The 22,388-nt window shown below is 37.9% G+C and overlaps 2 protein-coding genes across 4 annotated transcripts; one reads left to right on the top strand and one right to left on the bottom strand.

The window, feature by feature from the left end:
- Positions 1-84: 84 nt before the first annotated feature.
- On the top strand, positions 85-11,924 carry LOC144666849 (uncharacterized). 3 transcript variants are annotated; one of them, XR_013573242.1, is made up of 7 exons: positions 85-305; positions 1,224-1,326; positions 2,203-2,351; positions 3,609-3,664; positions 3,827-4,075; positions 4,825-5,021; positions 11,911-11,924. XR_013573242.1 is itself a non-coding variant. In XM_078528257.1 (7 exons), exons 1-6 carry the CDS (start codon positions 234-236, stop codon positions 5,019-5,021), a joined length of 864 nt encoding a protein of 287 aa, XP_078384383.1. In that variant the 5' UTR covers positions 85-233; the 3' UTR covers positions 11,911-11,924. The 3 variants fall into 3 exon arrangements, 2 of the variants coding, with proteins under 2 accessions (XP_078384383.1, XP_078384384.1); XM_078528257.1 differs by having other exon boundaries at positions 4,787-5,021; XM_078528258.1 differs by lacking the exon at positions 11,911-11,924 and having other exon boundaries at positions 4,825-5,345.
- LOC144664907 (cysteine-rich protein 2-like) lies at positions 7,057-18,889 on the bottom strand. Its single transcript, XM_078526110.1, has 8 exons — positions 18,714-18,889; positions 18,257-18,301; positions 17,479-17,573; positions 17,073-17,165; positions 15,208-15,346; positions 14,584-14,678; positions 7,818-7,930; positions 7,057-7,213 (listed from the first exon to the last, which is right to left on the bottom strand). The coding sequence occupies exons 2-7, from the start codon at positions 18,294-18,296 to the stop codon at positions 7,835-7,837; spliced, it is 558 nt and encodes a 185-aa protein (XP_078382236.1). The 5' UTR covers positions 18,297-18,301; positions 18,714-18,889; the 3' UTR covers positions 7,057-7,213; positions 7,818-7,834.
- Between the last annotated feature and the right edge of the window lie 3,499 nt (positions 18,890-22,388).

Below are 22,388 nucleotides of genomic sequence, written 5' to 3'. Positions count from 1 at the left end.
TTTTCGCCAAACGCTACAATTGTTCGAGGGAGTCTGGTAATTAGTCATTTTTCGTTGGTTCTTACATGACGCTAAGATGGATGAAAACAAATATGGCGCTGATCTAAGCATATTTCAGTTGAAGCGGAAATAATGCGACGCAAAATGGGCGACGTGGAAAGAAACGAATCAGCGTCTATCGAGTGAGAAGGACGTTTTAATTCCTTACATCATTTTAAAAGGATCGGAGGCCCATGGATCACCTTTCTGAGCCTTTCAGGAAGTTGATTTCTTCTTGTTTTGGAAATAGAGAGCAGTTGGAGAAGGTGAGATTTTAAAACTCTTTATTTTCTCATAAACGTTCAAATCGTAATCGTTGTGGAAAAATAGGAGAGACAGATTTCCGTATAGTCCCATGCTTAATTATGCATACAAATTATTCCATAAAATCCTTCCCCTTCACACGCAAATGGCAGTCCGGAATAAATAAAAATAAATAAATAAGCTTAAATAGCAATATCATCCACTGTTTCCAGATAGAATTGGAATTTAGAAGTGTTGGTTTTTGTGGAGGGAGGAAAACCAGAGAACTTGGAGAGAAACCCTCAGAGCAAGGACGAGAACCAACAACAAACTCAACCCACATATGACAGCAAGTCTGCTAATCAAACCCAGGCCACATCTCACATGGTGGGAGGCGAGCACTTCAACCACTACGCCATCCCTGCTCCCCCAGGGATGGCGCAAGAGTTATAAAATTGTATGGGTTTTAGTTTGCCAGTTTGCCAGTCATTTTGACCGGTCACATTCATGGTTCTTAAATTGACACCTGATGACCAGAAAAATAAATAACATTTTTGATACCATTTTATATTTCAAGTGTTGACTTAAATTCTAACGACTTTTTGATTGACTTGCCGCTGTCACATCTTACAGACGCGATCTGTTCAAGAAATTGCAGCCAAAACAGTGAAGAAATAGCGGGTCTTTTTATGCCACGCAAACAAGGATTTGCTCTTATTGGTCGCTGGTTAAATTTTGCGTAACTCTAAAACAAGCAATTAACTTATTTTTCTTAAATTATAAACCAAATGGATAATGTGGACATATCAGTTTAATTTATCAAAATGAAGTCTGTGGTGGTATGAAAAGGCAGCAAAATTTGTTGCTCAGTGTTCACTGCATGAGATGAATAAAACACGAGTAAAGTGTTAATTACTATTTTCATTGTGTTTATTTCCAAGATATGTATTTCTGAAGATGTAGATGTCTCATCTGAAGAAGATGTAGATAGAATATTGAAGGCTTTTGAGAATCCGCTTCAGGTTAAGCAGTTTATAATGGAAGGTGTGTTACTTGTATCTAAGCTGTAAGGACTCCTCCTACAAAATCTGGAATCATAACCAGGACTTTAAGTTTTTCATCTAACTAGTTATCCCTATCTCCTTACCCCATGACCTTGAGGTCACAAATTTTACTCATTTCCCTCATCCTTCCCCCCCAAAAAAAAATTTAAAAAAATACCACTGCCTGAATAGTCCTGCATAGCAGACACACGGATAACAGCAGGAGCGAGTTGGAGTGGCACACAAGAGTGAAAAGACAATGCAGCCAGGAGGAAGGCTCCTTCCTTTTAGTCACTTGTCTCTGCCCCTGCTCTTGTACCCACTCCAAAGTCCCAAGTTCTTTTAATTCCTTGGGCACTGCTATGCTGGCTGGCAGTACTGCCTGTAAGATTTTTAGGGAGATGCGGTGGCCTAGTGGTAAGCATGCTGGACTCTGGATCAAGCGGCCTGGGTTTGAGCCCTGGCTGGGATCATTGTGTTGTGTTCTTGGGCAGGACACTTGACTCTCATAGTGCCTCTCTCCACCCAGGTGTATAAATGGGTACCGTTGAATAATGTTGTGGGGTAACCCTACAATGCATGGACTAGCATCCCATCTAGGGGGAGGGGGGTAACAGAAACCCCAGGTAACCTCCAGCAGTACAGGCCACTTGGCTCACTGCAGACCTATAACCTTTAACTGCTATGCTGGCTACTCCCCCTACAATTTTCAGGGTCTCTTCATTTTACTGACGCTTTATTAAGATAACATTAAAATTCCAGAATTAAAAGACAAGCGTTTACTCAGAGGTCAATAATTCAGTTGGATAGCTTGTGTTGATTTTATTTTCTTGGTGTAATTTGAGTAATTATTTTTTTTCCTTTTTTGTAACTAAAGGTAAACAAATATGTTCATTTCCCATACAACTCTGCTACTGCACAAACCTTCAGAAAGTCATTTTGTGTGGAAATCAAATAAGTGAGATTCCTTGGTCACTTATCTACCTCAAGCATCTCAAAGAACTTGACATGTCATTTAATGCTTTGGTTAGTATTCATTAGCTATCTGTTGCAGTAAAGGGTTTTTCAGTGTGTCTGTTGCAAGTATGGTGATGTCATTTATTAACTGTAACTGTTATTTAATGGTTGACCAGTAACATATAGTTTCAACCCTATAGCCCGGGGCCCAGTTGTTCAAATGGTGGACAACACTGCCCTGGATAAATCACTATCCAGTGGAAAAGTGTTAACAAAATATACTGCGCTATCCATGGGATAGTGATTTATCCGGTGGATAGCGTTATTCAGCTTTTAAACAACTGGAACCAGCAGCACTACCCAAAAATATTTTGTTCAAGGAGGCAAATTTTTGTTGCCCAATCCGGCAACGAATCAAATATAAGATACTACTTCTTACGTATAAAGCGCTGAATGGCATGGCACCACAATACTTAATTGATCTACTCCAGCACTATACACCGACCAGGCAACTTAGATCATCATCAATGAATCTGTTGGTTGTACCGAAAACAAACTTAAAGTCTTATGGAGAACGATCTTTTAAAGTTGCCGCCCCCAGACTATAGAATGCGCTTCCAAAGAAACTTAAACTTATTAAATCACTTGACGTTTTTAAAAAAGAACTTAAAACATTGCTTTTTAGAGAGGCCTTTTTATATTAATCATATTTTATTTTTTAATCCAAAGTAAATTGTAAATTACTTAAATAATTAATATTTTACTTTTTAATATTATCAAGTCTTAGAGAGGCCTTTTTATATTAATCATATTTTATTTTTTAAATTCAAAGTAAATTGTAATTTATTTAATTAATATTTTACTTTTTAACATTGTCAAGCGCCCTTGAACGTATGGAAAGGGCGCTATACAAATGATTATTATTATTATTATTAATGCACCCCAAGGTCCAAACCCTTACCATTTTATATATCACTTTTGACAAAAAAAGGTAACCCTTTCATATTCTTTTAATAGAAAATTATGGCAACCTTTTCACATACTTACAGTAGGGATACTCCATCCATTTTCTAAACTTTCCAGTTGAATAATTCCTTAAAATACTTACAATAGATTAATCAACCATTTGCTGGATCTGCTCAAGATGTTTTGACATCATTAATTAGATAGCAAAAAATAAATAGATCATGTTACTTTGGTAGTAAATTATTGAATCACGTGTACTAATGATGAAATTGCTACAGTGAACCTTTCTATAAAGTATTAACATAAATTATCATCTGTGAGTGGCTAATAATTGCGTGCAAAATCTTATTCATTCATCAGCATATTCTTCCAAGAATTGTAGGACACATTCCGACCTTGGAAGTTATTTCAGTTCGGTAAGAAAAGAGATACTTGTCTATGAGTACCTTCCTATTATAAGCATGTTCAATTTTAAACTGTGCATTTTAAATCATACAGCTCATTGTAGAACTGGGTGATAATAATTTAACAACCACAAAGATAAGGTGATAAGATGTTCATTTTTTTGCCCCAAACAGAAACAACTTCATCACTTATTTACCAACAGAGCTTCTCAATTTACCAAACCTAAAGAGCCTTGATGTACAGGACAACCCTTTAACTTCACCGCCACCAGAAATTGTAAAAGATGGGCTGCAAGCCATTTTAGGCTACCTCAAAAAGAGGAAAAGCAGGAAAAACCTGTTTTACAACTGTAAGGCATGGTTCTCTGAAGACGACAGCCCTGGCATTGTGGAAGTGTCAACACTTTTTGAACTCTGTATCAAGTAAGTGAATATCAAGATTTTTATTGTTTCATAGCACAAGTCCCACGTCAAGCTTTGCACGTATTGCGATCCTATAACAGATCCGGAACATGCCCAGCCACAACCTCGCTCCCAGGGTCTTTCCAGCGTTGAAATCAAAGATGGTGCTTGAAAAACACCGCCAAGGAAACCCTGGAATTAAGACTGGTTCAGCCATCATGGCAGGCATTGCCTCCCTTTCTCAAAACGTAAAACTATCGGACTTTCCTCTTCTTATTTCGCCTCGTATTCAGTTGTCTAAGGAATCAAGTACTCCTTTCTCAGATAGGGGAGAGAAACTAGGGGAAGGTAAAAAAGTAAATAGGGCGGTTTCTCTGTGTGATGCACTGAAAAATTTTACAGAGTTAGAATAACAAAAGTAATGTTTGGCCTTAAGAGAACGAGAAAAGCTTTTTTGAAACATCCATAACTTTCAGAAGTGTTTCCAGAACTCTATGTGGAGGCACGGATAGACAGTTCTCAGACCTTCTAATTTTTTTTTCCTGTTTAAATTAATGTTAGGGGTGGCCTATTATTAAGTTGATGCGCTGGACTCTTACAATGCCTCTCTCCACCGAGGTGTATAAATGGGTAACGGCGAATAAGTAGTATCCCATTCAAGGTGTGAAGTTGAAATTCTGGTCTTGCTATTATTGACGAAGAAACTATTAATGGGTTTTTTTTTTTTTTCAGGTGTATTCTTGCCTGCCATATTGACTTTCTGAGTGCAGGGTATATACCGCCCCGTCTGAAGTCAAACCTCGAAGACACGAGAAAAAAGGAACAGAGTTCGATCATCATTCACAAGTGCGACGTGTGCAAGAAATACTTCTCCAATCAGTTCAAATTTGAAATCCATGACTGTGGAACCACGACAACAGGTTCTAATTCTGCATTTTCACAATCAGCAAGGTTAACACAGGTTTAAGTTTTAGTTTGGCCATGTTGATACAACTTAAGAACTGCAAGATGACGACGAAAACAAAAGAAAGCTAATCTACAATCCACGACAAAAGTTCTTGGTGCACCTTACTCAGATCGAATGAAAAATTGTTGCTACATGTTTTCGCAACAGTAGTGTCATAATAGTCCCACTGTTTTTCAGCTTCAGATGTTGGCTACCAGTAGCGAAAAGCTACCCACGCTGCTAGAAAGAGCACCTGAAATTCACAAAACGTTCACGTTTGAGAGTCATATCTAGCAAAGTAGCGGAAATATGGTTCTACTAAGTCGAGAAATCTTAACAGCGTTTTTATGCTGGGGGTTTCAAACTTGCCCCCCCCCCCCCCCCCCCCCCAGCATACCAGCGTCTGCAAAATTTCCCGAATTTGCGCAACTATAACTTTGCAAGTTTACAAGGTACGACTCACAAACCACTCTATTTTAGTAATTTTGATGTGCTCTCTTCAGCAGTATCGACAGATTTTCATTACATGACATGGAAAAAGCAGTAAGTGTATTGTACTTTTGAAAAGAATTGTCGGTTTGGAAAGAAAATGCCGACCTTTGGTGAGTCGGGACGATTGTTCGGCAGTAACAACGATGAAAGAAGATAAAATCAAGGAGTATTCTGTTCTCTGTTTTCAGGAAAGTTATAATTGTCTGGTCGATATTAAGCGAGAGAAAACCCTAATATTATATTTAAGCTAGAGTGAACTGTACATACACCTGTTTACAGCAGTGAAAGTGTTATATGTGTGTGTTTGTCGTATATAAGAGAAACCAATCTAGCCTCTCATTGACAAGTTTTAAGAGTAACACTGGCCGACCTACTGCCGTGTCCCGTGTTTAGTGGCTTTGGAAACGTACCCTAAAATTCCTCGGTTTCACACTTGTGAGATAACCTCGAGCACAACCCCAGGGATGTTCACACTTGCGATAAAGACAAGCACAAGACATTATGCGCATTACTGCAGTGTTTTATAAATATTCCGATGAACACTTGCAGGGTATGTCTTGGTGTTGCGGAAGCTATTTAACAATTAGACTACGAGCCCGAGTTTTCTATGAGCAAATAGTCAACGAGGAGGAGCCGAGTTGACTATCGCTCATAGAAAACGAGGGCGAGTAGTCTAATTGTTTTAGTAGAAACTCTAAAAGGATTGTAGTCCACAACCTACAATATTGTGCACTTTGAAGACAAAAATTAAGAAAATTTACCACTTAAAAAGCTACTCGCGCGCGCGACTGTTTTCTATCGGCGATTATAGTTCACCACTAACAGTGGCGACGAATCCGATCGGTTTAAATTAACACGTGACGCGATGTCCCGTCCAATAGAGGGCACTATCAGCCTAAGTTTCTCCTAATTAACAATGCTAGATCGATAGTGCCCGCCCATGACTGTTTTTTGTAAACAAGCTGCCTGCAGACAAAAAAACCAATCAATCACTGCATTTAGTGGGTTTCTTGTCTGGTTTCGTTTAGTTTGTTAAATATCGGCTTTCATTCGAGTTTTTTATCCGAGAAGTAAAAATAATTCACATCTGTTTTTGTATGTGCGCGCGGAAGAAAATTTAGTGGTGAACAATAAAAAACAGAGTATTTCAGTCCAAAACCTACAATATTGTGCACTTTGAAGACAAAAACTACATATCCCTCAAAATTCGCTACTCGGGCTAATATTTGTTTTAAGAACATACCGCGAGGCACACAGCCGACTGTTCCTCGACAGAAAATCTATCGGTAGAATAGAAATCAGTGGGAGAACCAATCAGATTCGCGGATTTCCAATAGAACACAGCTGAGTTTCTACTAATGTTGGTTAGTTGTGGTTTGGGTATAGTGTAATGTCGTTCATTTGTTTTACGCTATTTGGTGAACACATATGCAGTTAAATTGTAATGGAAAACCCTTAGTGGTATCAAAACTCAGGGCTGGGGAAGAGGGCATTTTCCTCAGAGAAGCAGCTGATAACACATCACCAAAACTAAATCGCAAGCTGACAAATAAACTCTAGCATGTTTATATTAACAATGTCCCGAAGGCACTTTATTAAAAACTTGAACTTTGTAATAAGAGCTCGCGTTTAGTGTTTATGGGGTGGGAACTTCCGTCTGATCCATCGTGTGCAGTAGTGCGTTCTATGGTACACCCATCTATCAGGTATGGACTTGGAGCCTACAAGAAAATAAGGAATATTTTAAGCACGGTATTTCGCGACATGTTCACCCTTTTCAAAATGGCGATTGGTCAACCTTGTGCCCAGAGCCCGTTTTTCTTGATGAACACCAAGATTGTGGATTCTCACGGACCTCGGCGGGTTTATTCCGCTCAAATCTGATTGGCTGACAATCGCCAAAAATGAGCACCCTGTTCATGCTCAAAATATCGGATGACCAGAGTCCGCGTTCTTGGTGGTGACCATAGTCATTCTCGTCCCCAGAGAGCCGCTTGTCCCTCCTAGCCGGCGAAGCCTGTACACGAGAAACAAGTGGCTCTGAGGACACATGATTTGTTTGGCTGGATTTTAACAAGTGAACCTTTTTAAAATTCGTTTCTTGTACGAGAGTTTAAAACAGTTGATTTGATTGCGAATGGGTAGATTTGAAACTCCCTTTGTTGAGATCTCGCCAATCAAGTCATGTGTCCCCAAACCCCCAGAGCCACTTGTTTCTCGTGCACAGGCGTCGCCGGCTAATAGGAACAAGCGCCTCAGGGGACAAAAATGGGCGACAAGTCTAAAATAACTGTAGTTTACTTTTATGAAAAAGTGGTAACGTACTCAACAGAAGTCACGTGTCAGTATTTGTGTGATTCAGTTCCACCATGTCCGAATCCTCCGGGTCCAAACTCTGATGCGTAACACGGGTTATGACAGTACGGATGGCCTTGATGCTAAAAGGAAAAAAAAACATGACCAATCAGTGAATATCAGTAGAAGGTCGCGCCAAATTGTTTGGCTAGTAACCGCGAAGATCGGAAAGTAAAGTCGAAGTGTCGTAACTTAAAGTTAAAAGGCACTGTACCAGGAGTTCAACTGGTTTTAAGGTGCATGAACACACATAGCAAGTGTGAACGCATATACGTGCAATTTCAATCTTTGTGAAAATAAGTATTAGTCAGTTATTTTTTCAACAACAAAAAACTGTTGTATAATTTCCATAAAGTTTTCGATGCACTCTGTGTACATTGCGTTATTCTATCAAAAGCCATTAGTTACAATTGCAATGTCAATTCTTTCCGGCGTCTTTGCTTAATTGTTTAGTTCGTTTTGTGTCTTCATATGAATTTTACATTCAAGCACTTTGGTGAAAAGCGAATAGTTTTGCTTTGCCCTATATTAGAAAACAAGAAGTTTTAAAGTTATGTTACTTTTGTTACTTTCACGGGATCTATTTTTGGTGTTTAATATTATTAGCAAACACAAAGTGTTACTGTGGGTCACTTTTGATGGATCGAAACTAACAACCGTAAAATTTTATCGCTGATTTTTATGGAGTTGTAACTGAAAACTTGACTGTATATTTCAAAGTTATTAAGCTAAGCAGACGCTTGAAATTTCCATTCGCCATTTCGTGTTGTGTCCAAGTCACGACATTTAATATCACGCATAAACAAAGGCGAACAGTTGTTATTGTATGGGGTTGTGTAATAAACTGAATGTTGTATTTTTATACCGAAAAATAAACTCAAATAGTATGTATAGTTAATTTACCTCGGCATGGTTTCCAGTAGCGAGCTGTCTGCCGCATTTTTTGCACTTGAGGCACAAAGGATGATACCAGTTTCCAAGGGACTCTTTCTTCTCACCTGTCAAAGCACGAGGATGTACAAAGAACATGAGATCAAAAAACGACAACATCTTTGATTTTTGGCAAAAAAGCACAGAATGTTCCACACTGTGGCACAGAAACTTTTGCTGAAGCGACTGGATCGACGATGAAAATCAAAAGCGTTTTTGTTGAAAGTTTATTCGTTGACATTTCTTGAAAGCTACGCTGCAACTTATGAAGAATATTATTCGACAATTGTGTGTCAAAGTCAAAATAAAACCCGTTAAGGTTTGGAAATTGTTGCTGAAAATCCATCGCTTACCCATATAGACGGTTTTTTCGCAAGTAGGGCATTTCCTTGACATGTTTCAAGTCTTTAGTTATTATCAAACTCGGAATAACTTCAGTTCTGGGGGAAAATATCCAGGCTCGCTTGTCGTTTTGGTAATTTCACCACACCTGCGTGTTGATAAAAGCAGACAATCCCATTTAAATTTCGAATTGCATATATTTGAGTGAGAGCGATCCCCGCTGTTAGCCAATGAGATTTCGTTTTAACGATCGCTACACGCGGAAAGGAAAATGTGAATCAATTTTGAATGAGCGACGTATTTTAATTGTCCAGTTTATATCTTAACCCATTGTCTTCACTGGGTATATAGCTTGCAGCTAGCTCTAGAACATTTTCAATTTTTAAAAGACTCAAAAAGAGAGTATTTGTATCAATATGAGTATCATAAAACGTGAAGGCAACTTGAAACTAACTCTTTGTCAAACTATCTAATTTGCAAATTTTTCTTTGGGCTTTATTGCTTTTTGTTTTAGACGAAAAGCACAAAATCTGCGACGCAAGAAAACGTTTTGAAAGACATGTTTTTGTCAAAATCAGAATTAATAATTGCGAATTTTATGAATAAAATTATATGAACATTTGGTCACGCTCGCATCCTTTCATTCAATATCTTCCAAAATTAGCATACACTTTTTCATCTCTTGCAGGGGGGCTCTCCGAGTTATAAAAATTGAAAGATCATATGCTGTTGTAATGTAAGGACAACAACAATTTATAGGGAGGAAAAGCTTCTTGATAGAGGAATGTTTAGAAAGTCATAGTTAGGGATTTGTCGATTCGTAGCCTCAGGGCTGTGTGCTATTAAAAGAAAAGCTTTTTCATGAACAGAACAGTTGATTTACCTATAAAAATTCTCAAAGCCCACATGCTGGTTAGATAATTCAATACAAAACATTGAAAGATGTGTATTTTGCAAAGTGCGCGGCATGGTACGAATTGTTTTGAATTAAAGACTGTAAAAATAGTCTATTTGTCTCAAGAAAGTTATAGTTGGAAACGAGCGGGCGAAGTTTTAATTTCTCTCCTAGTGCTCGCACATTTCAGTTGTTTTTAATTGCGTGGAGTTTTTTCTTGCATTCTTGTCGACGAAAATTGAGACGAAATATAACGAAAAAGTCTTGAGAACGGGAATAAAACTTCTTGTTTATTTAAAAATGTTTTTTTTAATACCAGGATGTCCTACTAGGGGGATAATACAACATATCTACTCTGTATTTTACTGTTATTAGTGAAAATAGATTTTCTTTTATTTTAATAAAAAAAATAAAATATTGGATGTGTCGACCATTTTGCTGTAAATCTGGTAGAACGTGAAAAAGTTTTCTTCGATCACTTCAATTTTTGTTTCAACTTGGCGAAATCAGCGTTTTCGTTTGAAGAAACTGAAACAGGAATTTCGTGGAATTCAGCTGGTTTCAGTTTTGAGTTTTCACTGTTCTATATAAAACAATGAACGCAAATAAAAAAATGAAAAAAATCTGCGCCGCGGATTTTAACATTTGAGGGTCTGACAGAGACCACGGAGTGGGGGGGGGCTGACTAGTGACTTGAAGTGGGGGGCTTTAGAGATTCTTCTCTTAGAAATTCTTTATTTTTCGGTAACTGATTAGGGGGGCTAAGTCCTAATGATTTGCTGTAACACATTCATATTCCCAGGCGGAGGGAGGACAGGCATGGTGAATGATTACAACATAGTAACTGCAATCATTGCTCCAACCCAGGCAGCTCAATTCACTGAATTCAGTTGTCAATTCAGAAACCAACACACTAACCTATTAACACACACACTAGGCCACTTCATCTCTGTCTAGAGTGCGCAGACTTAACTTCTTTATTGTTACTTATTTTTGCGGGAAAACTTAATTTCGCGAAAATGGAACAGGCATATTTCGCGGGACTTAAATTTCGCGATTTAACCTGGGGAAATTTCGCGAAAATTGTCAAAATACTGGTCTGTATTAACAAACATTACGTCTCAGAATTGGCACAACTGGTTTTCCCAAAGCAATAGTTTCCAATCAAGAGAATATGAAGTTATTTATTTTCTTGTTTCCAATGACACTAAACGAAATCATACGTATAACAAAACGAAACTGTAAACAGTTTGACATGTTCCTTTAGTTCGCGTCGTTAATTTTCGAGAGAACTTTTTTCCGTGGGTCTTTAATATCGCGGGTTTTTTTTTTCAATTGGGAAAATTAAGTCCCGTGAAAATAACAATAAGGTAAGTAAAAATCAATAGAGACAAGACACAAGAAAAATTCTGAGAACCACAACGAACTTTATTCTAAAAAATTGCAATCTACAAAATCACGATCCACAATCAGTGACTCTCAAACTTTAGCCTACTAGCACTTGTACCTAAGGAATAAAAAACAGAAAAGCAATTAGTTTTTAAGTGCTAGTGGAGAAATGCGCTTGTAGCTTCTACTTTATAATTTAGAAATCTCAAGTTCACTTTAAGTCCTGTCTTCTCTCTCAAGCTCACTGAAAAATTTGCAAGCAACAACAAAAATTTGCAGTAAGTCAACAAACCTAAGCTAATGGTCTGATTGGTTGACAATATTACTATACATGGCTCTATGCAGGGGGGAAAGTTCTGTAACACTTGCCTCATTAAGTCTGAACTGAAAGCACATGCTTTTGAGTCTTAACACAGTCCAACTGGTGGAGGTTTTTGTCAGTGATTAAAACTTAAACCCTTGTTGTGGTTGCCACAGGGCAAGTCACATTTTTAAGGTCCCTACGAGTGTTTAAAAGTTTGACTCCTGCTTGTGCTAAAACTCAAAACATTCTTCTTAACTTTAAGAATCTGCTGGTTTAGCGAGAGAATTTCCAATAAATTGTTCTTACTTAAAAGTTCTTATCACTAGTCTGGATGGCAAAGTATTGTAATTGTGAGGAGAGTTTGGTTTTTAATCACATTAGCCAATAATGCAACAGCACAAACCCCAATGTCACCCTCATTATTGGAATCTCACTCACCTATGATATGTCATCAGTTAAACTAACTGACCGTCTGTTGTTCTCAGTGGTAAGTGTGCGACTCTGTGCCGCCATGACCAAATCCCTTAGGGCCAAACATGGCACTGTAACAGGGGATGTGACAGTATGGTTTGCCATCTTTCTGCAAAGAGCAAGAGGAAAACCATTTTAACACGAGTTGAAAAAAATCATAGCAGAAATGTAGCCACTTTATTTTGTTGTTAGAGTATAACCTCAGGCATGTACATTGTGAACACCTTCTACATTGCGCCCCATCTTTATTTTTTGTTCAAAAGGCTTTTTTGTTGCGAGCCTTTTTTCATGGAGGGGGAGTGGGGACAAAAACAGCATGTTACAATAAAGAAAATCCAAAGAAAAGTAATGTCCACAAAACTCAATCTCTGAGATATGTCAAGTGTCTAAATTAAGTTGCCCAGAAAATGATTTAAATTATTGTGGAAAATTTGTCACAAAAAAGGTTGTTCTTGTTCACTGTTGTAAGGTATAAAAATATTAAATAGATTTAGCCAAGCATAAAAGCGGAGCTCCACGGTAATTTACTTTGCCCTTCATTTATATATCTAATTCATAAAAAAATAGCACTTGAGCCTGCCATCCAATAGAAAAACCATTTTCTGGTCAGCAGTCAACTTTAAAAAAACCACATGACCTCGATGAGTTATACACCTGAGCCCGCGATTTGGTCACGTGATACTGGTCAGCAGACGCCTCGTATTGACAGCTGTCAATTGACCATAACGTTGTTGCCCAGTATCAAAGAGGTTAGGGTTAATCTATTTCTGAAGTGGGCGACGTACGTACATATGGACGGATGGACGCGCCCGCGAACTATGCCGCTAACCGCGATGACCATGAAAACTCAGTTCATGGTTTTCCTATATCTGTGGATTTTCTATGGTTATGGGGCTCCGCTTTGAGGCCCTTCAGGCCGCTGTGGAGCTCCGCTATTATAATAATAAAGTATTATTGTTTGCCTCAGGATGTAGTCACTTGTAAATTATGTTAGTCGCACACCAATCAAACCAACCAATCACAACAGAGCATTGTGCTTTATAGGGTTATGCATAAACATATCGCCTGCAGGGATGTAGCTAAGAAATCACTTAGCCAGCTAATCAACAAGGTCGGCTGGCTAAAGTTTATGTTGACAGCTCTAAAAGTTTACCTAAGTCTTTGTTTTCGTGTGATACTTCAGCCGGATTTAAGTTTTCTTTCAGCCGGTGAAATTAGCCGGCAGCCGGCCCTTAGCGACATCCCTGCGCCTGATGAAGACTAACAGTATGCAGTCAAAATGTTCCATTTAACATCACAAGTGACATTATTGTTAGACAAATGATAATACTTCATTATTATTGCAGAAAATTATGACCTGTTGTTGTGTTAGGAAGTGTCTAGTACAGGGCTGCAAAATCAGCTAAACATGGTCTGGTATAGGGTAAGGGTCTCAAAGTCCCAGCAGCACACCCCCATCCAAAAAAATTCAGAGTCGCCCCCAAGGGGGGGAGGGTGGTTACATTTTCAGCTTTCCATGCATTTGTAGCATGATTACAGTTTGAGTACAGCTAACAGCTTATCTACATTTCAGTTAAATCAGATGTTTCACTGCAGTTAAAACAAAATGGCACCATTTTAAACATTTTTACAAGGTTTGACTTTAATTTTCTCAAGAATGCTTTAGAATTTAGTCACAGGGTCACTAAGAAAAATGAATTTCAGTAAGATCTTTTAAACAGTATACAAAATGTTACTTATGGTACTTAATTTTTGCACTCATTACTCAAACTTTCAGCGGAATCCGTCTTAATACCTCATTATATGATTACCAACACAAATATATATATGCATTTCTCAAACTTTAGGCGAGTTAGCTTACAGACTTTGAATATTTCTAAAACCTTACTTTGTTTTCACATTGTTTCCGTCCTAATTTCTTCTGTCAAGTGTATGATTTATATCTAAAGTAGTTTAACACAATTGATGGAATTTTGCAGACAATAAAATGTTTACCTTATAAAATTCTCTTTGTGTAAACATGGCATATTTTTAATTTTTATGACTGTCAATTATTTTCATTAGACCTTTTTTGGACTGATGTGTATTTTTAGAGTCTGTACATACTTTCTGTGTTATGATTTTGAAAAAAAAAACTAGTATATGCAAGTCATTTTAAAAACAGCTTTGTTGTTTTGTTGATGAATGGGCTCACTAAATAAATAATTATATTGTAAGTTATTATTTACCATTACTGTGGGATTAATAAGTTAATTAAATAATAGATTGTAATACTGGTTACACCCAGCTAATTAACTTCAGATCATATCATGAGTTCTTTAAATTCCAGTGCACAGAACGCATAGCATCTGCGTAGTAAATCATTCACTTGAAGAGAAATTCAAATGGACAAGATTAATATTTACCTCAGCATGACCTCCAGAGGAAAGTGTTTTGCCGCATTTTGCACACTTCAAGCAGGCCCTGTGCCAATCTTTCCCGATGGAAGTTACTTTTTCAGCTGCATGAGAAGTGCACAAAAGACACAAAATAAAGAATTTGTAAATGAATTTGCCGTTTGTTGGGTAAACATACTCAGTACTCCTATAAACAGCTGTGTTCATTTTCACTTGGTGTAGCATTCCAAACCAAGTGAAGGTTTAAAAATTTTTCTTCAAGAAAGTCGATATGCAAAATATCGGCCTAAAACACACTTGAAAATGGACTATCGATATAAGCTTAAGTTTATCAAAATGCGTGTTGTGACAGAAGAACTCCACTAGATTTCTCTTCTCTAATCGCATCACTGCAGGTAATGGCCATAACTTAAGCGAACTGTGCAATTAAATCAGTCAAATTTACTTCAATTTACCAAAACAAATGAAATTCAATGCAAACAAATCGAAGTGTGAGAAACAGATCGCGGAACAAATGACAGGTCGCGCTCGTATCGATTTGATGTGATCAGTTTCATGATCATTTTAAAGCTTGTCGAGTGTAAATAACCTCTGAAAGCGCCTAAAGCCCAATTTGATACAAAATAAACTTACCAAAGTATACTTCTTTCCCGCAAGTCGGACACTTCGGCATATTGGAAGAAATAAAGATAAAACTGCGCTCTGCAACCCTCTCCTCTCTGTGCAGACGAGCGCTCCACCAATATAACGTGATCCCATAAATCCAAGGGGGCTTTCAACGGTGGAAACGGGCTGGGAGAGGCTAGAGGGTGAGGGGTCGAGGGTCGTGACTTGGACTATTTCGTCTTTTCGGTTTAAAATAAGTTAGCGGCTGTTCTGACATCTTTTTAATTTTGTGGTTTGTTCACGTAAATGTATGACAAAAGATTTCCCAAAAGATTATGACATAAGAATCTTCTTTTGGAAATAAACAGGGAGAAAACATGACAATTTCCGGTTTGGGGATTCCCATGCTCTGCGGACTTCCGATTAACGTTCTAGTTTCATGATGTTAAAAGTTAAAGTAGAATAATTGTTATTGCTTTTAGTCATTGTACGGTGTCCATCCCGTAGTTCGAGACACTTTTACAGGCAAAACCTAACTGGTTTATTTCAGAACTATTCTGCAAAACATGGCGTGTGCCTAGTAAATGGTTTCTAGCGAAATCGACGTCGCCACACGCGAAAAAACAACAACAACAACAACGAAATAAAATGCAGCAAATGCACTTTTATTTTTGATTTACTAAAATGAACTACAGGAAACTTGAAATCTTGTCAACGTCTCAACCGCATTCCAACTGTGCTGCCGGTTAGACCTGTAAAGGAATGGTCAAAATTTCCTGAATTACGATGATGATTTTACGAAAACCTGTTTTCATAAGAAGAAAATTCTGAGAACAAGACATATAAACGTTCCTGTAAAATGAAGCGTCTTGACCCATCGATTTTACAACGTTTTAAGGGACGGATCTGGTTTTGATACAAATTGAGATAAACTTTAAAAAGTTGGGCCGTCGTTTCTCAAGTTTATTCAAATACGATCCGTTCTCATCTTCTCCAGTTTTGTCCAGCCATGCCCCTTCTTACCTGTTCTGCGTTAACCTGCGATCAGGCTTTCTTTTTTTTCGCGGCGACCTTCTGCCGCGAGAAAAATAACGCCTGATCGCAGGTTAGTTAATAATAATATTTAAGATTTCTATGGCGCAAATTAACATGTAAATATGACCAAATGCGCCTTACAAATATATAGAAAAAATAAATAAATAAATAAAAATTAAAAAATAAAAATACTAGGAATATAAGAGTTATAAAAAGTAGCTATTTACAATAATGTACATATGACTAAAACGAGATTAAGAAGCCTAAAAAATATAATTAATAGATATTAAAAATGATCTTACTCATACGCTTTCCTAAATAAAAATGTCTTCAGTTTTGATTTAAAAAGGTTAAAATTCTCCTCGTGTCTTATTTCGCTCGGCAATTGATTCCAGAGAGTTGGAGCAGCAGCCGAAAAAGCTCTGTCACCTAGTGTCTTCTTGAGTTCCTTCAGTGCATTTTTTAGCCGTGATTGAAATTTGCAGAAATTTCATCCAATGAAGAGCATACAAATGATTTGGCTTCCCGCTTTCAATTTCCAGTGCTTGGCGGGAAATATTTACATGTTTCTGTTTTGAGTTCTGATTGGTTGTTCGCGTGACTTGCGTTTGTCGTGATAGGCCAGATGTTTTTGCTTTTGGCGCCAAAACCAACCTGAATGGCTCACGTGACTTTTACCGCGCTTTTCTTTGGTGACGCGCTTACGCTTCGAGTTTTGATTGGTCAATTTTCATGCTATCTTTGGACGTTTGATTAGTAATGTGAGCGCATTAGCTACGAATTTTACATCCAGAAAACGGCTTTTACGTGAATGTAAATTAAATATTTACTAACTTGTGGAGCAGAGCATGTGCTTAGTACTTGTGAGACTCTGCGCCGCCGCGACCGAAGCCTCCTGGGCCGAACATTGCAGAGTAACACGGATTGTTGCAGTATGGTTTGCCATCATGCTGGAAAATAAGCGATATAGAACACCATCAGCATTCAAACAGAGCACAGACAACCCAAATCGAAGTCGTGTAGAAGCACAGGCACCCCAGACCCAAAAATTAGTTATATGCACGAGGTTTGCGAAATTTGCTGCTCTTCCAATTATATGTATAAAAGACTACCAGAGTAAAGTCTCCGTTTCTTCAGTTCCAGTTTCTTCTGTTTATTTTTAAAATAGCCTCTTTACCGAGTTTAAAAGCCTGATTAAAATTCTCCAAATACCACAGACACTAGGTTATTTTGAAGAACGGCGAACTAACATGACCACCTTACCTCGGCATGGCTTCCTGGAGATAGAGTTTTCTTACATTTTTCACACTTCAGACACGGTCTGTGCCAATCTTTGCCAAGGGAAGTCACTTTCTCAGCTAAAACATAATCAAACATCCATTGTTTACTGTTATGCTCTACGGATCATCAGGGCGTTTAGGGAATAAAATGTTAAAAACAGAGCCGCGAGAAATGAGTGAGCAAGACTGTTGTGATATTGAACCATGCGCTTTTCTAGTGCAAATTATTTAAATGCAACTCTGGTATACGGCACGAATTAAAGGGGCTTAGCAATATCTTAAAATTTATGCGAAATTTTCGCGAACTTTCCACGCTAGTCTGGGTAGAGTAGGGTAGGCCTATTGCATTTTAAAAGCGATTTTCACAGTTAAGAATTGGGCTTATTTTAAGACTCTCCCGCTTTCTAGGAGCGTCGATCATTTTATCTGCTGAAGCAAAAATCGACAGTTAAAAGCTCTGGAGGTGGTCTGACTACATAACAATAGCTGCAATTAGCACTTAATTTGTAATGCCGAGATGTACTGAGCGAAATTTGCAAGAATTTTCTCATGAACAGAGCCTTCGACTGAATGTTATACGACCTTATACCGAAAACGTAGCAGAAGCTGAAATTACATAGCGAAATCTTAACCATTTTGAGTAGGACAAGATTACTGACACCCTAATCTATAATTTACATGTACGAGCACCGCCACTTTGCGGGTTCAAATTAGCGACATAACTAAAGAATATACCATTGTACCCTTTTAAAGAAACGTACCAAAATACACCTCCTTGTTGCAGTTCGGACACTTCGGCATACTGGCTGTGGAAATAAAGATTTCGTTACGTGTCGAAAGAGATCGAGCGACAGTGCAAGGGGCGTCGACAGTGCTATGAATACAACTAGAAGTTATCTTTCTTTTTAATTATTTACATAACAATGTTTACGTAGTAGCTCACGAACGTTTCTTTCCAGGGCTATTTGGGTCTAAATCGAAGGATGGAGGAAAACTAGAGCTCGTATGATGGTTAGATTTAGAATCGAATGATATTTGTAGATTTTTCCTTTGTGCACTGACAGGGTTAAAGTCCTTCAAGAAAATGGCGCTCCCTTGCCTAAACAAGATGTCAAATGATAACAACTTTGTATCGCCGTCAATATTTGAAGCAGTAAAGCACCGAGATTTAATAAAAAAATCGCAGTTGCAAAAGTAAACTTACAAAATTCAACCTACCTTTCTCTAGCAAGCAAAAAAGAAACCCTTTCACAAGATGACAAACCTCTTGTTGACAGGACCAGCTTTGCTAATGTGTCTTGTAGCGGTCAAGACGCCAATGAAAAAATTACCATTTCAAGCTCCTTTTATATGATAATGTCAACAAAACAAACAGTAACCGTGTGCGTTCATTCATGAAACATTCATGACGCAAATAACTCCTAGCACTCGACCCCTACCAATTTTTTCCGTTTTTTCAATGAGCAGCTTTAATTGGCACGGTATGACGCTTTACAAATTTCTAGAAAACAGTTTTCTCTAAAAGGAAATAAACAAAAGGAAAACAATTGCCAAGTTTCCATGGATAAGATCAGGAGCTAGACCGACCAAACGAGCTATGCAAACACAGTTTTTCTTTTTTCCCACAAAAATTTAACAGTATTAGCGGCTTAGACTGGCTTATTTACTCGATGAAATATTTAAGCGGCTTGTAAAATTATACCTTGATACGAGAAAAGGATCAGGATGGGATTGTTTAAAATCAAAACAACTTTCCTGAGTGTATAAATTACGCGAGAGAATCTGATGAAAGGATGTCTGAGTACGTGGAGGGTGATTTCTTGAACCGGACTTCGAAAACCCTCCCGGCCAACCCATGCAATCCTCTGGTGTGTATTCCCAGCCGTATCACTAATATCAGAGTTTCTAGTTCATTCTAGCTGCAAGGACGTCATGTCGGCACGTAGTTCTTGAAAGAGAACAAAAAAACAACTAATTTAAGAGTTCAAGAATAACCATGATTAATTTAAGATGTTTTTAGTGCGTCGAGTCCAGTCTAAGAATGATTTTTATTACAGTTTTGTTTTTTTGGCCTTAAAAGGAAATTAAAGGGGCAGTGTCACGAGAAGTCTTCTCAGTGTTTGTATTCACTATGCTAGAATTATGAGGGTGCACTCACTAAAACAAAAAAAACTTTGAACAACAAAATAAATGCATAAATTCATTTTCCAAGATGTGAAAAAACCGTGAACAATGGCTTTTAAGAAAGTTCTTCCAAGTGAAACTGTCAAACTTGAAAACGTCGGCCCAACTTTTTCAAGTTTTAGGCCACTTCTTTCCTATACCAGTCCGTAGCCACACTACTTTCTAACAATTTTTACAACAAGTACAGGACATTTTAGCAAGGCCAGGCCACTGTTAGTGGATTTCCAATTAATACCAACACCATTTTTAGGTTTTCAAGTAGCACTAAATGTTGGTGACACTGCCCCTTTAAAATACTTTTATTTTGTACATGTGTCCTTTTGACAATCCTATTTCAAAAAGTATTCCATTTGAATTTTGCCAAAGTTTCAACAAGAGGAAATTTGGCAAAGTTTAATCGGAACATCTGTTTGAAGCCGTGAACAAATTGGCCGATGGCCAGTGAGAAGAGTTAAAATAATACATATTTTTTTAACACCAATAGTAGTCTTCTCCCTTTCAAGAACTACTTTAAGAACATTGCAAAAGTATGTTTTTACCACCCCCCCTTTTTTTTTTTTTGGGGGGGATTCTCTTCCCCCCCCCCCCCCCCCCCCCCCCCCCCCCTTTTTCTTCTTCTCCCCCCCCCCCCCCCCAAAAAAAAAAAAAAGAAATAGCGACGGGACGAGTCTGTGTTTTTACCATATTTATTAGGTAAATATTCAGACTCGTCGTGTACTCTCGCGACATTGCATTTCTAGGGTCCAGGCCCTTTTCTGGCTGCGCACCACATCTGCAAGTATTGTTTTAAAATGTCTTTTTCAGCTAAAAAGGCGCAAAAAGCAGAAACAAAAATAACAGATCTGTTGAAGCCGAGTCTAGTTACTGCTCAAAAAGTTTTCCCATTTGATACAAGTAAATGAAGATTTGCACACTTTCTAAATAAGTGCAGACACCCAAAACACATCCAATGGTCTGCCTCCTCCACAGAATTTTCTGTAGTGAAACCTTTGTTTATAATATCTGCCTCATTAGCATAAGCGCTTCAGTGTCTGATTGCGCTACAAAAATATCAGTTATGAATATTGAAAGACCACGACACGATTAACTTCTGCTATAAATTTGAGCCTGATGTATTAAATACTTTTCTTTGACACGGGTTTGAAAACTTATAATTTTACAAAGATTGTATGGGCTCATTATCTCCTTTCCTCTAGAATATTACAGGCTCTTAGAGCGACGTAAAGAGCTGAAAATTACGCTGATTATTAAATTTCATAAGCTCTTTAAACTTCTGGAGTTATTTTGGATATCGCAGGATGCCTTCTTTACGCAAAGGCGTACGCTAATGAGGCAAAATGTAAACAATGACGTCAGCAAAGATCGCCTATAACTTCTGTAAGGGGGGGGGGGGAAAAAAAAAAAAAAAAAAAAAAAAAAAAAAAAAAAAAAAAAAAATTTACCCCCCCCAAAAAATAATTCCTCCCTACTTGCGAACGATGGGTACGAAAACGCGAGAGTTCCTCTTGCCTTCCTTCTCCCCCCTCAATTATTTTTTGCTCCGTCAGAGCCTAGAAGAAACGACTGCTACAAGATAGCTTTTCTTGTTGGAGAAGATAACTGATTGCGCAGCCACTCCCACCCCCTCCCTCCTGAACGGGCGACTGGGAACAAGGCAAATGTGCTTGCCTTATGCTAATTAGGCAAAAATTGTATTGTTTGTCGAGAAAATTCTTAATGAAAATCGGCTACAAGAGATCTCAGTTTAACTAATACGTCACGGAACGTCGACCAATAGGATTTGGTTGGTCCATGGCGTACAAGATTCCCAGGTGGAAAGAACAGAGCCTGGACCGAGGTACGGATTCCTCTATGAGGCCTTACGCTAGCTTCCGGTTCCGTTTTCCGGTTCACTGGCCGGAAGTAGTGGGGAAGAAACCAGACCAAGGAGTGGAATAGCTCACGTATAACAAAACTTTTTTATCCTTTTATAGTCAATGATATAAAACAATTTATCCACAAACAATAAAATATTTTACATTTCTTCATAGTGGAATGTCTCCCCTAAAAATTACACATTCCAGAGAGTTAAACGACTAGAAATAAATACCTTAAAAGGGGATATGTTCATTGATAATGTAATGGTTCCAGGAATCGATTGAATCTTAAAATATAATATCAAGGATATTCTAGATGTTTTTATGTATACCAAAGTTAACACAACTCCATCTGTACCTTCTGACACAGAACATCTTTTGGCATGAGGAACGATTGCATGACCAGTGAAAAGAATGAATAAATTGAAAGTTTGATTGGAGAACATTTTGAGAGTACATGGTGCAATACATTTCCACATGCACAAAAAATTAAATCCTGAAACCACTACATGCAAGGCATCGACTGAAGTTGAGTTTTCCAAATCCAAAAAGACAATTCAAGTTCTTGGACGTAATTTTACACATAAAATATTTACATGCGAGATTGATAATGACCAATAATTAGCTCATTCATTGAACACTGGATTTTTGGCAGAGCATAGATAAAAATTTATTTTTTTTTTTTCAGTGCTGGGACAAAAATAAGCTTAATAAAAATAAATTTTATGATGTATGCATTGACAATGCTGTGAGCATTGACAATGCTCATTACTAGCCATACCAAAAATCCAGTGTGGCCTAAATAGCACTTAAGAATTGTGTGTCATACCCATTGCTAATCAATAGGTTTCTG

The sequence above is a fragment of the Oculina patagonica genome, chromosome 9 (assembly GCF_052425735.1).
Source record: "Oculina patagonica isolate OP01 chromosome 9, crgOcupat, whole genome shotgun sequence".
Lineage (NCBI taxonomy): Eukaryota > Metazoa > Cnidaria > Anthozoa > Scleractinia > Oculinidae > Oculina > Oculina patagonica.
The sequence above is the reverse complement of the archived record's forward strand: the minus strand, read 5'-3'. Positions and strand labels throughout refer to the sequence as shown.

Coding starts and splice junctions, on each gene's coding strand:
- LOC144666849 (XM_078528257.1), top strand. CDS start 234: ATGGATCACCTTTCTGAGCCTTTCAGGAAGTTGATTTCTTCTTGTTTT. Junction 1,327..2,202: donor TAAGCAGTTTATAATGGAAG/GTGTGTTACTTG, acceptor TTGTAACTAAAG/GTAAACAAATATGTTCATTT. Junction 4,076..4,786: donor CTTTTTGAACTCTGTATCAA/GTAAGTGAATAT, acceptor TTTTTTTTTCAG/GTGTATTCTTGCCTGCCATA.
- LOC144664907 (XM_078526110.1), bottom strand. CDS start 18,296: ATGCCGAAGTGTCCGAACTGCAACAAGGAGGTGTATTTTG. Junction 17,574..18,256: donor CAACAAGGAGGTGTATTTTG/GTACGTTTCTTT, acceptor ATTATGTTTTAG/CTGAGAAAGTGACTTCCCTT. Junction 14,679..15,207: donor CGGGAAAGAAGTATACTTTG/GTAAGTTTATTT, acceptor CTTCTCATGCAG/CTGAAAAAGTAACTTCCATC.